The sequence below is a fragment of the Lissotriton helveticus genome, chromosome 2_1, assembly GCF_964261635.1.
Source record: "Lissotriton helveticus chromosome 2_1, aLisHel1.1, whole genome shotgun sequence".
Lineage (NCBI taxonomy): Eukaryota > Metazoa > Chordata > Amphibia > Caudata > Salamandridae > Lissotriton > Lissotriton helveticus.
This window is the reverse complement of record NC_136059.1, coordinates 1,736,414,882-1,736,431,206: the sequence shown is the minus strand read 5'-3', so window position 1 is coordinate 1,736,431,206 and position 16,325 is coordinate 1,736,414,882. Positions and strand designations below refer to the sequence as shown.

The 16,325-nt window shown below is 50.6% G+C and overlaps 1 protein-coding gene across 1 annotated transcript in view; it reads left to right on the top strand.

The window, feature by feature from the left end:
* Window positions 1–1,228: 1,228 nt before the first annotated feature.
* The window catches only part of MGST2 (microsomal glutathione S-transferase 2), a 90,286-nt gene continuing 75,189 nt past the window's right edge, over window positions 1,229–16,325 (top strand). The window contains exon 1 of the mRNA XM_078676689.1: window positions 1,229–1,400. Within this exon, the coding sequence (XP_078532815.1) occupies window positions 1,343–1,400 (58 nt within the window). The 5' untranslated portion in view covers window positions 1,229–1,342. The remainder of the gene's footprint in view (window positions 1,401–16,325) is intronic.

Here is a 16,325-nt window from a genome sequence, read left to right as displayed (position 1 = left end):
GTGAAACCTGCGGGTGGAGGAGAGCCTCGAACACCAACACTCGAGAGTGCAAGGGCTCTGGGGAAGGCCTCACTTAATGGTGGAGCTGTGAGGGAGGAAGAGCAATTTCACTGACAATGAGTGAAACAGGTGAATTGGTTTGAGAATGGATTGGGAGAATGAGCTGTATGGTTATGATAAAAGTTTTATATTTGGAGTTATGTATTGTTAATAAAGTTTAATGTTGCAACCATGTCCTAATAAAATAGAGATTTACGCTTCAAGTAACAGCGTGGAGTGTGGTTATTGCGCGATATGTGCTTTTCATGAACCCCCCAAGGCACACAGATGTGGGACACCTCTTCCTGGCTTTTCTGAGTCACATACAAAGGCTGTGAACAGAGGATTTTCTGTGTGATCTGCTGCAGGGAAGGGACTGCTGGGAAGCAGCCTGCCTTATTGAAGGGGCAGTGTGGCCCTAATAGGTGTTTGACTCTCTTCATGGACGCCTACTGGAGAATCTTTAAAAAAAAAAACAAGCATTTGCAATGCAGTCGGTCTGGCATTTACTCAAGTTTCAGCTATTGGCATTGTAAATGGCAATGCCTTTTATTTCATTTTATTTTTTAAAACATAAATAAAAGTCATTGTCATTTACAATGCTAATAGCCTCTAAACTCTCACAAATTGGGTGGTGGATGTGGTCTCACGGCTAGACTGCCGACTTTGGAGCTGGGAAACCAAGGTCCGAGCTCCAGGGTCCTCTCCACAGCCTGTGATTCTGGGCAAATCACTTAATTTCCCTGTGCCTACCAAACAATGAATGTGTCCTTGTGTAACATAACTGGTGCTTATGTAAAGCGCTCCAATAATGAATGTGTCATTGTGTCCTTGTGTAACATAACTGGTGCTTATGCAAAGCGCTCCAATAATGAATGTGTCATTGTGTCCTTATGTAACATAACTGGTGCTTATGTAAAGCGCTCCAATACCTTCTGGTCGAGTTCGCGCTATATGCAAAAATAGAAAAATGCAGACCGATTGCATTCCAAACGCTTGTTCTACCTGTACATGGGCCTTTAGAGGGCTTGGGGGAAATGTAGAGCGCCTGTCCCACTGCCCATCCCTCCCTTCCACAACCGGACCTGGCCAGGGGCATTAAATACCGGTCTTACCGGTTAAAAACCGGCCAGGTTGCAGCCACAATAGGAAGCTGTTTGCCTTCAGTCTAAGAGGGAGTCTGTCCCCCTCACCGCTCCTTGAACAGCAGCTAACCTTTCAACGCTCCCTCTCTCCCGCCCCTCCTCTCTCGCTCTCCTTCGGACTCCTCGACTCGCTCACAGTCCATCGCACGGAGAACAACATGGCGGGCGACTCTCTCTTCCTCGCCGCGGTCTCCCTTCTTTCAGCCTGCCAGCAAGGTAGGATGCGTGGCTGGTATTAGACTTTGCTCGTTTCTTGATGTACTTGTCATAGCTTACCGACAACTGTCCCCCCGTATTTGAGACCCAGAATTGCCTGTGGTAAAGTTTTCCGTGTTTTCCGCCTTTCCAGGAAAAAAAACCCGTGCTCAGTTCCTTGCACAGGGAGCTGGCAACCTGCCCGTTTTTATTAGTAAAAATGTCATTCTCTTTTCCAGGTTTCTAATGTTGACGCTGGTAGACTCGGGTATCCGTCTGCTGTCTCGCGGATTTGTGGATAATAAGGAGTATGTCAGTAATAGCCGTATTAATAATAGCTGCGTACTTGGGGGCAGATTTACAAGCCCCTTGCGCCACTTTTCCCATGTTAAAAATGACGCAAAAGTGGCACAAGGGGCTTGTCAATCTGCCCCTTAGGGTACACGTCTCAGTGATACGGCTTCACAGCGCTATGAAATGCACTATGCTGGGGTGTGGCGACTGCAGTCCTCTAACCTGTTATGAAACCTGCTTTCTAGTCTACAGCCATTGTAAGCTGCAGGTAGTTCGCGTCGTGTTCACCGCTTTTCGATTTCTAACCCTTTTCTCTACATTGAGCTGCGATTTGAGTCATGCTTAAGTTAAAGCATTTGATATAAAAGAACCTCGTTTATAGGTTTTAATGTTTACCGAACTGGTGGATTTCCTTTCAAACAATCTAAAATGTAGGCAAAATGATTATATAAACCGAAAGGAGCATTGTGACTGGACGATAAGCCTGCCACTTAAAGAAAAGAATGTTCTACCTCTATAGCAAACAATCGGAAATCACCTTTGTACTCTGTGCCGAGCCTGGTGTGATGTTGCAAATCATTGTGTAAGACAACCCAGTAAGTAAACGTTCCTGCTACTGAGACCTGTTTCCATAGGCGCCAAATTCTATGGGATTTGGGCGGCAGGAGTATTTCGGTGGAGGGCCCTACATTTGGAGGGACAGTGTGTGAGCTAAAGGGGCAGGGAGCAGAGAAGTGGAGGGCAGTGTAGCTGCCGAGTGGCCCGTGTGCAAAGGGGCAGTGTTCGTGCAGAAGGACCAGCGAGACTAGAGGGCAGTGAGTGTGCAAAGTTTGCAGGCAGTACTGAGGGCAAAAGGCGGGGTAGAGTGTAAACTCCGGGGCAGAGGGCACAATGTGAGAGCAGAATGGGCCTGGAGCTGGTAAGGCAGTGCATGAGCAGAGAGTTTTATTTATTTATTAATTTAATGCGATTTTATATAGCGCAAACTTTACCCGAAGGTGTCAGAGCGCTTTACATAAGAACCAGTTGCACAGGGAGTAGTATCGTGCCAACCCCCCATGCCCCCCCCCCCTTCATTTTGGTTCTGTACAGGGCACAAGTCCTAAAAAAAGAAGTGGGGGGACGCTGACGTCACAACAGGAAGTGACATCACGAAAGGTGGCTTGCACCATCAGACTCATTGCCTCCCCTCGCTCACCCCTTAGATGCGATTGCATCAGAGAAGCCAGCGCGTGAGCAGCGTTCTGAATGAGCTGCGATCTTGCCCCAGAGAGGCCAAAGAGTGAATGTGTAGCTCCATTTGCTCCAGTTATCGAGCTCCCGGTAAAATAATTGGGGGGATGCTGTCCAAGTCAAGTCAAGTCAGGAAATTTGTATAGCGCGCTACATACCCATAGGGTCTCAAGGCGCTTGAGGAAGGATGGGGAATTACTTGTCGAATATCCAAGTTTTAAGTTGCTTTCTGAATGCTAGGTGGTTCTGAGTAAGTCGAAGGTGAGTGGGAAGTGAGTTCCAGGTTTTAGCTGCCAGGTAGGAGAAGGATCTGCCTCCCATGGTGGTTTTGTTGATGCGAGGTACAGTGGCAAGGGCTTGGTTGGAGGATCGTAGCTGACGGGAGGGGGTGTAGAAGGACAGTCGTGTGTTGAGGCATTCGGGTCCAAGTTCGTAAAGTGCTTTGTGTGCGTGGGTTAGGAGGCGGAAAGTAATCCTCTTATTTACGGGGAGCCAGTGGAGGTTTTTCAAGTGACCAGAGATGTGTTCTTTACGCGGGATGTCTAGTATGAGCCTGGCTGAAGCGTTCTGGATGCGTTGGAGTTTTTTCTGGAGTTTTGCGGTGGTACCGGCGTATAGGGTGTTTCCGTAGTCCAGGCGGCTCGTGATCAGTGCGTGGGTGACCGTTTTTCTAGTTTAGGTGGGGATCCAGCGAAATGTTTTTTTGAGCATGCGGAGAATGTTGAAGCAGGATGATGAAACGGCGTTGAATTGTCTGGTCATCGAGAGTGAGGAGTCCAGGATGACGCCCAGGTTCCGTGCGTGGTCCGTCGGGATGGGTGCTTTTCCAAGGGCCTCTGGCCACCAAGAGTCATCCCAGGCGGAGGGGGAGGTGCCTAAGATGAGGACTTCTGTTTTGTCTGAGTTCAGTTTCAGACGGCTGTGCTTCATCCACTCGGCTACTTCTTTCATTCCTTCGTGTAAGTTGGTTTTGGCAGTGTTAGGGTCTTTGGTGAGTGAGAGGATCAGTTGAGTGTCGTCAGCGTAGGAGATGATGTTGAGATTGTGTTGGCGATCGATGGCCGCAAGGGGGCTCATGTATACGTTGAAGAGGGTGGGGCTGAGTGACGATCCTTGTGGCACGCCGCAGATGACTTCAGAGGACTCTGACTTGAATGGTGGGAGGCGGACTCTCTGGGTTCTTCCGGTAAGGAACGAGGTGATCCATTCCAGTGCTTTTCCTTGGATTCCGATGTTTTTGAGGCGCTGTAGAAGGGTGCTATGACAGACTGTGTCGAAGGCAGCGGAGAGGTCGAGGAGGATGAGGGCGACTGTGTCTCCATTGTCCAGAAGAGTTCGAATGTCGTCTGTTGCTGCGATAAGTGCGGTCTCAGTGCTGTGTTTGGCTCGGAAGCCGGACTGTGAGGGGTCGAGGGATTTGTTGGTTTCGAGGAAGGTGGCGAGCTGGTTGTTGACAGCTTTCTCGATGACTTTGGCCGGGAATGGAAGAAGCGAGATGGGGCGGTAGTTTTTGAGTTCGGTGGGGTCAGCTGTGGGTTTTTTCAGAAGGGCGCTGAGTTCTGCGTGTTTCCAGCTTTCAGGGAAGGTGGCGGTGTTGAGGGAGCAGTTGATGACATCTCGGAGGTGTGGTGCTATGATGGAGTCTGCTTTGTTGAAGATGTGGTGAGGGCATGGGTCAGTTGGGGATCCTGAGTGGATGGAGTTCATCAGGCGGATGGTGTCCTCAGTGGAGATTGGGTTCCAGTCGTTAAGGATGTTCAAGGGGGGTGAAGGTCCTGCAGAAGGTTGGGTGGGTTGGTCTCCGGGTCGGTTGTCGAAGCTGTTGTGGATGTCTGCGATTTTGTTGTGGAAGAAGGAAGCTAGGGAGTCGCAGAGGGCTTGGGAGGGGGTGATGTCGTTGGAATTGGCTGATGGGTTGGTAAATTCTTTGACGATGTTGAATAATTCCTTGCTGTTGTGGGCGTTGTTATCTAGCCGGTCTTTGAATGCGGCTTTCTTGGCGGACCGGATTAGTTGGTGGTGTATGCGGGTGGCGTTTTTGAAGGCATCCCTGGTGCTGGTGTTTGGGTCTTTTTTCCAGGCCTTCTCGAGGGAGCGACAGAGTTTCTTGGATTTCTTAAGATCTTCGTTGAACCAGGAAGCGTTTTTGCTGGTAAGTTTGCTTTGACGTTTTTTCAATGGTGCTAGGATGTCTGCGCTGTTGGAAAGCCATTTGGTGAGGTTAATGGCTGCTTGGTCGGAGTTTGAGGAGTGGGCGGGGGGGTTTAGAAGAAGCAATGAGGAGATCTGGTCGATGGTGATTTTGTTCCAGTTTCTTCGCAGGGTGGGTTGAGGATGGTTGTGGATTGTGGTCTTATTGTAGGTAAAGTGAACGCAGCTGTGGTCCGTCCAATGAAGAGCTGTGGTGTGGCTGAATGAGACATGTTTGCTGGATGAGAAGATGGGGTCGAGTGTGTGACCTGCGATGTGGGTGGGGGCAGTGACAAGTTGTTCGAGTCCGAGGTTGGCAAGATTGTCCAGAAGGGTGGTGGTGCTGCTGTCGTTGCTCTTTTCCAGGTGGAAATTGAGGTCTCCCAATAGAATGTAGTCCTCGGAGGGGAGGGCGTGTGGGGTGATAAAGTCAGTGATGTCATCACTGAATTGTGTACGGGGTCCTGGAGGCCGGTAGAGGAGGGTGCCTCTGAGTGTGGTCTTGGGGTCGGTGTGGATCTGGAAGTGGAGGTGTTCGGCGCTGGCAAGGTTGGCGTCAGAGCTGGTTGAGATGCGGATGGAATTCTTATGGACGATAGCGATGCCTCCTCCTGTTTGCTTGATACGGTCCTTGCGGATGATCTTGTATCCTTCCGGGATGGCAATAGTGATGTCTGGGGCTGAAGAGGCATTCATCCATGTTTCTGTTAGGAAGGCGACGTCCGGTGAGATGGTGTCTAGTAGATTCCAGAGGTCGATGGCGTGTCTGTGGACCGAGCGGGTGTTGAGCAGAATGCATTGTAGGTGGTTGGTGTCCGGTGTCTGTTTCGTGTTGGTGGTTCAGGAGTTGGTTTTGGTGCCGTCGAACTTGCAGGAGTAGCAAGAGAAGGGTCCATGGGTGTGTCCAGGAGCGGCATGGATGCAGTTGGGGGAACGGCCGGGGTTCAGGGCTAGGAGGGTGGTGGCATCGTAAGTGATGCGAGTGGGCTGGGCATTGCGGGAACCAGGGGGTCTGGCGCTGGGCGCGGTCCTGGCGTGGACGGGCGAAGACGGGCTTACCTTTGGCGCACCTTCGGCGCGGCCGGAGCGCGTGGACGCTGCACTGTCCACCCGCGTCGTACCCCGACTCGAGCACTGGTGCTGTAGCAAATTTAAACTTCTCAAAGGACAACGCTGTAAAGGGGGTAACAGTGTGACGGAGAAGCAGCAGCACTGCAGGGGTCCTGCACGATGCAGCTTCAGGGCCAGGTTCAGCTATTCAGATGCAAATCCAGCCAAACTCCTAAAGAGCCCTGAATGGGACTGGAAACCATGCTGGAGAACCCGCTCTGGGTGTACTGGTCCTGGTGTTTATTTCTTCCATTAAGTCTGTTTCAAAGCGTTGACATTCTGTCAGAACAGTGAACGGAGGGGCTATGATGTGCACAGGATCAAACATTTTGTTAAACCAATGGACCGGAGAAGGCATTTCAGTGCCATTTGTTGCAAAGATTTACAGTCACCACCATGTTGCATTTTGGTGAATATACCATGAGACCTGGCACTTCTCCACTCCCTGTAGAAGTCAAACCATTTCTCTTTGGAGAATTTATCATACACACTACCGGATGCGCAAAAAGCAATCATACACCACTTACAGCCAGCACACTGATGTCATGCATAGTCTAATATAATGTGGTACCCCAGAAGTATTAGATTACACAAGGAGCTTTAATATCACATACAAAAATACATATAATTCTGCATAGCCATAAGTTTACATAGCGTGACTAATTTTTATATCGGTTGGTAAAATTAACAATGTTCACTAAAACAATTGAAAACATCAGCAGCAAGTTTCTCCCGTTCTGTCTGTCGGACGTCTCGGTGCTCCTTTCTTCTGGAAGTCCTGGGCCACCACAGCTCCCAGGCTCCCCACCCAATCCAGACGCTGCTCCCATGCTGTGAGAGCAGCTCCTTGATTGGTCTGAGCAGCCTGGTTAGGTGCTCACAAAGGAACTGGGAACCTCTACCATTTCTCGACCCAGTTGTACACTGCAGGTGGAGAGGCCAGTGAGGGGCGTGGCCGATGTAATTAAGGGCGTGGCCTAAAAACAGAAGCTAAACATTTGTTCTTCGCATAGTGTGCTGCCCCACTTGTATTTTGATGTTTCTGTCCATTGATCCAGCTATTTAACACAAGAAACATTACACCTACAACGAACCAGGACTATTGTCAATGGTTGTAAATTGCATAAGATAAATAAGCAACAACTATTAAATCGTTATATATAATATTGAAAATGCTTCGTTCTTTGTGGCATAAGGCTAGAGCTACCGACTTTTGAGCTGAGAAAGCAGGTTCGAGCCTCACGTCAGCTCAACATTCTGTGATTCAGAATATAAATGTCTGCTTGTGTTATGTAACTGGTGCTCAAGTTTGCGTCACATAATACTGAATCAGAATTCTGAAATAATACTGAAAAAATGTGTCTTTTCGAATGTACATCAAAAGCAGTGAGGGATGGTACTATCGCAGAGAAGCTTATTTTTTTTGTACACCCTGAAGGTAAAACTGGAGAGCTCAACAGGCCCTTTTCGGCATCTGTTTTTAAGAACGGCCAGTGCTGAGCACCGGAGAGACCCGGCCCACTTAAACCCCTGGGGTCCTATCCTTTTACGTTGCGCCTTTGTGAAACTGTACGCGGTTTGAAAAACAAAACAAAAATTGCCAGTGCTGATGTTCATTTACAAAGTATTTCTGGCATTGTGAAACCTGCAGGAAGTATCCAACGCTTGTGATGTGTTGGTCGGCTGCGGTTTGCTGTGACATTTTCTGATAGAAGAAACTGCACTGCACACTAAGCCGCGCGCCTCTACTCGTGGGAAAGAGAAGCCACAGGTGAGCCGGCCCCGCCCAGAAGGAGTGTAAGGATGTTTTCCTACCTCAGGCCGAGCATTGTTGCAGAAATGGAACGGCTTACAGTTTATGCCCAGTCATGCAGCACGCTACCAGCCAGTGCTCCAAATTTCACCCAACAGCCCCTTGATTTCCGACACTTGCAATATAACGTTTCTTTTTATAGATATTAGCAGAGACGTCTACTTAAACTGTTAACTCTGGAATCAGAAGGCCACGCACCTTGTACAGCTCTAGCGGTTTCCTTTTGCGCCTCCTGGCGCGTGCCTGTAGGCCTGGAGGTAAAAGGGGGGGGGGGGGGGTCCACAGACGACCACAAGGGAAAATTATTTATTTATTTAATTTCCCCTCGTGGTCGTCTGTCTGAATCTAGGTGGTTCTAGCTAGCCCGAGGAAGTTTGCACTACTGAGTGAGTGAGGAAAGCAATTTCCAATTCAGCTCTGGCTTCGAAAGGGAGCCAGTTGAGAGAGCTCTATGAGGGGGTAATGTATGTGGTCAGTGTCGAATGCCTGGACCAGTCTTGCTGCTGCCTTGAGGTGCACTTTGAGGTAAGCCGTCCTCGCCTTAGGCGGGCCATTAGCAGGGGTCATCTTGTGTGGAGGCGGCATGGGGTTATTTCTGCTATTTGATGAAAGGCGGAACAAAAGTGAAGTTATTTTTCATAGTGGTTTTATGGTAACACAGTGCACCACTGACATGCTTTCTATATTGGTGTGGGACTGCAGGCCTGAGCTCTACCTGCTGTCTTCGCTTGTGATCCAGTGAGATTTTGAAGATCATAAAACACAACACATTTCCAGTGGCGTCACTAGGGTTGGTGTCACCCGGTGCGGGTAACTCATGGTGTCACCCCCTCACGACTTACCGCATGGACCTCCTTCGCTCCGCCCGGGCCCACAGTGTTTTCAGGGGCTGCTGGATGTGCGCGAGACTCGCCAGGCCCACAGTGATACTGCGGGTCAGGTATTTCCATTGGCGCTGGTAACTCCTGCTATTGCCCTATCTTAGTAGCGCAGCATTTGGAATGGGGGCCAGAAAAGTAACTTTCAGTCAGAGTTTTAGTAAAACAAACAAAAAAGAAAATCATCTCTAGTTACACTCAATACATGTAAACTATCACATTGGTGGAACGGAGACAGAAAGAAAGACGCATGCACTGGCGCCCTATCTCACAGACCGAAAAAAACCTGTTCAAATGATGCTGCAAATGGTGTCCCATCATTAGCGTGAGGGAAGGTCAGGGCCGGACTGGTTACCGGGCAGTTAGGAATGCTGCTGAGCTGGGGGGGTGATTTCGTTAATGGGGACCTGCGTGAGCTAAACGAAATTCGTTTTGCTTTCAGTATTTCGCAGCACACGCAGGTCTCCATGGACGAAATCAGCCTCCACTGGAGTAAAAGTCAGGCAGCAGCTCGGCAGCATTCCTAACTGCCCGGTTGCCTGTCCAGCCCTGGGTAAGGTTTACAGTCAGGGTCTTGTCCTCGGGCCAGGGGACCACCGTGACGTCACTGCCCACGCGAGCAGGGGTTTGGGACCGGTGCTACGCTCCTGTGATGCTCAGCATGCATCCCTGTCACTGCGTTTGTAGCATCTTGTCCTGTTAGCAGTGACTGCCTTCTATGACAGTTTGCTTTGTCAGGAGAAGCCTCGCCTCACAGTATTCCTTTGTTCCCCTCCTTTCATGTTGCCTTGTACTTTGCATGCGTGCCTTGTTCCTGCTGTCAGGACCTTGCTGGCATGCCCGGACTGGCCATAGCGGGCACCAGGCAATCCCCCGTTGCGCTGCACGGATGGGGGATGATTTTGGGCCCCTGGGGGCCGTTTTTGTTACAGGGCCGTTTTTGCAGCATAGCTGCGAAATCGGCCCTGTACCAAAATCGGCCGAAAACCGGCCCGGCAAAGAGCTCGGCGGCACCTCCAAGCTCCCGAGTGGGGAGGGGGGGACGGCCGAGCACTTTGCCGCGGCCGGTTGTGGATCTCAGTCCGGTCCTGCTTGCTGGGTGGCATCAGCTGGCACCTTTTAGCCCCTTTCTTCCTCTGTCCATGAGCTTTCTCTGTTGGCATTCCCTTCCTTCGACCCTGAGTTCCCTTTGCTGCTTCTCTTGGCCCAAGGATCAGCTCCCGGTCCCGAGTACCACCCTGTCCCAGTCTTAGCTCGGCACCCCCGTGGCAGTGTGCAGTTGTTGCCCCAGGGCCTGTGGGTACAGTTTGCTGTGATCTCTGGTTTCTGCTCACAGGGCCCCCTCGTGGTTTCTGGTGTCACGAGTCCCCTCTTCAGTAATACCAGCTGTCTTGGGTCTCTGTCTCTAGTTCGCCCCAAGTTTCCTCATTCCTACTTCAGCTGTTCCCTCTCGCGGGTTCTGCTTTCTCTTCTCACTACGACGCCCAGTACCATTCATTCCCAAACTGCCCCTTATTCTGTGTTCCAAAGAGGGCCTGAAGCTTAGGGCGTTGCATCTCCACCATCTGAGGTTGCACCTGCCTCGGCCCTCTTGTCGGACCTGCTCCAGCTTCACACAGAGGAGTCGAGATGCAACACCCGAGGCGTTGTAGTGAGAGGGCAGAAACTAGGACTGACTACTGGCACAGCTTTCATTCTCAGGCCCCTCTTGGAAGTTCGCTCTTCATTATAAATCTGCATTTTTTCCTGTACATTTCTCACCCCTGCGTGCTGTGTTGGATTTTGTGTTTGTGTGCCCTTCATTTTTAGTCTCCTGTTTTTCTTTGTAATGTTCTATTTTGTACCACTTTTTTCTGCTCTATTGTACAGCGCCCTGACACCTTCGGGTAATGTCCGCGCTTTATAAAAATGCACTAAATAAAATAAATAAATAAAACGGCTTCATGCATCCTTCAGGGACCTCCCAGAAGACCCCATACTAGGACATCCCCTATTCTGAAGGCTCCATACCCTATACCAGGACCTCCCAAACTTTGAAGATCCCAACCATGCCCTAAACCGGACATCCCTTACTCAGAAGACCCCATACCCTGCACCAGGATATCCCGTACTGCCATCAAACCTGGGGGCATATTATCAAGAAAGGCAATAACCTTGGGGTGGTGGGGTTGGGGTTCGGGAAGGGGGGTTTTCTGGGATGGGGCAGGGGTGGGATCCAGTGTGTCGGGGTGGAACCAGTGTGTCGGCAGAGGCAGGGCTTCCGCATGTGGCAGGGTGGTCAATCACTAAACTCCATTAGCGCGCGTAGCCCATTGATTTCATGTTGTCAGATACTACCTTAAGGCTTTTGACTCTGAATGTGAAGGGTCTAAACAACCCCATTAAGAGGAGGGTGGTGCTTTCCTATTTGGAAAACTCAGGAGCCAAGATTTGTTTGATCCAGGAAACCCACCTGCTTTCGAAGGACTGGCATAGATTGAGGTCCAGTGCATTTCCCCACCAATTATTTTCTTCTACGCCGGAGAAAAAAGCAGGTGTTGCGATCCTGGTGTATAAACACTTTAGAGGACAGGTCAAGGACAAGGTGGGAGAGGTCAAAGGCAGATTGTTAGCTCACAGCATACTGGTGGGTGGCCAGAAGATGACAGTAGGATCCTTATACACACCGAACACGGGGCAGGAGCCATTTCTGCGAAACGCCCTCTCGGAGGCACTACGCTCCTCAGACCCCCTTCTGCTCTTAGGGGGGATCTTAATTTAGTAATGGATACTGACAAAGATAGGTCAGGGCATAGGTATGGCAGCGCAGGCGCTATTTCTGGAGCAGCTAAAGACTGGCTCCAGCAAAGGGGGCTAGTGGACTTGTGTAGAGCTAAACATCCAACACTGTCACAGTACACTTTTTACTCTCATGTACACCGCACATATGCCAGATTGGACCACTTTATAGGTTCTTCGGAGCTGGAGGCTCGGGTGGTAGATGTGTGCATTACCCCGGCAGCTATCTCGGATCATGACGCGGTGAAGCTTACCCTGAAGTTCCCCATGGCTAGACGGCCCCCAGGTGGTGGAGGCTACGAGAACCCCTCTTGCAACGCGCTGATGTAGCCCAGCAACTCCGCAAGTGCATTACCGAGTATTTAGCAATCAATGATAATCCCGAGACGCCAGCGTCGGCACTGTGGGGGGCCCTGAAATCGGTAGTGCACGGCAAACTCATTGCACTGGCAGCGGCGGAATCTAAGGACCGTAAAGTAAAGCACAAGGCCTTAACGGTCCAGGTTGTAGAATTGGAGCGGGTCCACAGTCGAACTGGAGCTCCCAGAATCTGGAAGTAACTGAAAGCGGCTAGGGCCCAACTGGCAGGCTTAGATATCGATAGGGCTGAGTATGCGGCCCTCCGCCTGCGCCATACTTATTATGTAGGGGGGAACAAGACTGGTCGCCTCCTTGCCAGTGCACTGAAGGCAAAGATCCAACGCTCAAAAATCCAGACCTTGCGAGACGGAAACAGGGATGAACTTAGAGATGAGGCGCAGATCGCGGAGGCATTTCGCAACTATTACGCCTCATTGTACTGCGCCGATACTGTCCCGGGTGCGGCTGTCGACGCTTATCTGAGAGATGCCGCCACCACGGCACTGACCCCAGCGAGCGCAAACATACTAGATGCCCCCATCACAATTGAAGAGGTCATGGTGACCATATCTCGCCTTCGACCTCTAAAATTGCCCGGTCCGGACGGCTTCTCTGCCGGTTTTCAGAAAACCTTCTGCCCGCTGCTAGCCCCGACACTCACTAAGCTTTTTAACTCATTCCACGGCCCGGGCTCCATCCCACCAGACATGCTGGAGGCGGAGATCGTGGTGCTGCCCAAACCGGGTAAGGACACTACACAATGCTCGGCATTTCGGCCCATCTCCTTGCTTAACCTAGACCTTAAGCTGTTCACGGGGGTGCTGGCCGCACGACTTGGGTCTTGTTTACCTGGGATTATTGAACCGGACCAGTCGGGCATTGTCCCGGGTCGGCAATGCAGCAACAATACTAAAAGATTTCTGCACCTGGTCGACAAGACTTCCAGCAATCAGACTCGGTCCTCCTAGCCATCGACGCTGAAAAAGCGTTTGACCGTGTGGATTGGGGTTTCTTTCAGAAGGTCCTGACACATTTTGGAGTGGATGAACGCTTCCAGGCATGGATTGAGAGTTGCTATCATAGCCCCACCAGGCGGGGGTTCGCCTAGGTGGCCTCCGCTCCTGCCCCTTTGAAATTCAGCGCAGTACGCGGCAGGGGTGCCCTCTCTCCCCCCTTTTGTTTGCGCTTTATGTCGAACCACTGGCACAAAAGGTGCGGGATAATCCACGCATAAGGGGTATTACATTTGGCGGGGAACCACATTCTATAGGCCTCTACGCCTACGACATCCTAGCAGCTCTTGATCATCCAGAGAGCTCGGTGCCCGCATTCTTGGACGAGGTGGATTCGTTTGGAAAGGTGTCTGGATTCCGAATGAATAAAGGGAAATCACTGATTCTGCCCTTGGGCAAGATTGCACGCTCTACCCCTAGTACACTAGGATACGGGGGGCCTAATGGTGCAGCCACAACTTCCATATCTAGGTATCACCCTTACCCCTTCCACAGAGAAGACGGTTGCCCTCAACTATACCACCCTTACGTCGCAAATCCATAATGATCTTGCCCGCTGGACCAAGCAGCCGCTCTCCTTACTGGGAAGGATAGCGGCGGTGAAAATGTCTGCGCTTCCCAAGATTCTGTATATTTTTCAAACCATTCCAGTATCTCCACCGGCTGGGACTATCGCAAACCTACAAACCGCCCTCCAGCATTTCATATGGGGGGAAAGAGACCACGCTTACATAAACAACTGGCATACCGAGGGATGGATGAGGGCAGTCTGGGGATCCCCAATCTCCTACAGTACTTTCCAGCGGAGCAACTGCGCTATCTAGTAGAGTGGTAGAGACCAACATCGGAGAAGAGATGGCTATTTCAGGACAGGGCCATGGCCCAGACGTCTCTGTGGAAGATACTGTTCCTCCACCGCTCACACAGGCCGCATTATCTTCAGAAATCTCCTATTAACCGCACCATTCTAAGAACAGTTGCTGTTAAACGGGCCCTTACAACTTTCCCTTCCCCGCTCATCCCTCTCTTGGATAACCCTGAGTTCCCGCCTGGCACTGACCCTCATGCATTCCCACAGTGGCGGGGATCTAGCTGTAGATCAGCTGGTCATCTTTTCGATTTGCGAGGCTTCCTCCCCCTTTCGGAGCTGATCCGGGGATATGATATCATCTCGCCACAGCTCTTCCAGTACTTCCAGCTCCGGCACTGGCTCACACAACCCGAGCAAGCCCCACTAGTTAGCAGGTACATGACTGGCTTTGAAAAATGGCTGATAACGAAAGAATCAGATAAGTGTCTTATCACAGAGTTATATAAGATGCTTACCCTCACCCCCCCCCCCGAGACACACCACACGGCGGGGCAGAGACACTGGGAGGAGGAGTTAGGGAGGTCACTATCACATCGGGAATGGGGTTCGGTTTACTACAGGGCAAACCACACTGCCCGGAATGCTGCGGGCAGGGAGATGGCGGTGAAGCTGGCTACATATTGGTACCTTACACCAGTGCGGCTTAACAGAGGAAACCCGACCCACAGCGCATCTTGCTGGAGAGGTTGCGGGGAAAGGGCACCCTGACTCACTTGTTATGTGACTGCGTAGAAGTTAGGGAGTATTGGACAGTGGTACTCAATGAAATTGATAGCTCTTTTGACATTGAGATCCCCAGATTCCCGGCATACACCCTTCTTGGTCTTCCAAACACGCTCAACTTCCCTTTGAAATCACTGTGGGGATGCCAGATGGGCATTGCGATGCAAGCTGCCTGTCAACACATCCTGTCCCTCTGGGGAACGACCACCCGACCCACTCACACAGGGTGGCTGCATAGACTATGGTTCACATTGGGAATGGAACGCATTCAAGCCACGTGTACACAATCAGTGGCATCATTCCGAACAGTCTGGCAGCCGCTGCTTGCACGTCTTTCTAAAGAATTCAACAAAATCACATGCCCTAGATACCTCCGTCTGCTGCGCTTGACAGAGGCCGAGAATGACCCTCATAGGCCCGCTGACGACACATGATGAGAGCTATGAGCATATAAAAATGTACACTCCGAGAGACCGACACACTGGTTGGGAAGGGGGGAGGTTTGGGAAGGGGGGGGGCATGTTTGGGTACTCTTTATATGGTTGTTCCTGTTAATCAGGCTATGGGATACCTTTCCACTTCTCGCTACCACCGACGGGCATATGCACTCCACAGGTTATGTGCTTAGCATATCGGACATGGTTGCCCAGACCGCTTATCAATCATTACGGTGGATCTTCTGTTGCTTTGTATTGCCTGTGAATTTCAATGAAATCAATAAAAATAAATGTGAACAAATAAAAAAAAAAGAAAGGCAATAACATTATCGCCTCTTTAGCAGCAGGAAACTGCCGCTAAAGCGGCGATAATGGGCTCGATAATATGCATTTGAGAATTCCCATAGAAGCCCAGGTTCTGTTGTTAACATGGGCTTCTATTTGAATTCTCAAGGGCATATTTCTTGATAATATGCCCCCAGGTTTTTCACATGTCTTGCTTCTTCCCTGTCTGTCTCTCTCTCTCTCTCCTCTCTGTCTCTCTCCATCTGTCTTCCACTCCTCTCTCTCTCCTCTTCCATCTGCCCCTCTCTCTCCTTCTCTGTCTGTTTGTCTGTCTCCCTCCCCCCCTTCCCTCTCCCCACCTCTGTCACTCTCTCTCTCCTCTTCTCTCCGTCTCTCTGTCTCTCTCTATCTCCCTTTGCCCCTGTCCGCCGAACATCCTCCGACCTCCATGTTCAGCTTCCAGTCCGCCTGGCCTGTACCACAGACACCTTCACCTTCCTCCCCCCCCCTTCCTCTTGACCTCCATAGACCAACAGAGAAGACACACACTGTCGACGACTGGAGCTGAAAACAGGGAAGATGCACAGGTTATTGTATGGACAGATGAGTAACGACAGATGGACATGTCGCAGACGGACACGCAGTGTATAGATCACTCAGATTGGATACAACATTGATTGTTGGAAAGAACATTCTGAAATAAAAGTTTCACCACGTCAGTAGGTAGGAAGATGTTATTAACAGCATTTAATGATTTTGCCCCCAGTCAGCACTTGAACTGCAACTTTTTAACAGAATGTGAAAGACACACAAAGGAAGTTTCTGGTGTGTGCTGAGTCGCAGTGAAAGTGTCCGATAATCAATATTTGGTTTATTAAATCCTGCCATTAGTCCGTCTTCTGTTTCTACACCCTTGGGTGGGCGCGCAGCGATCGAGGGGGTGAAGAGCAGGTGCCCAGGT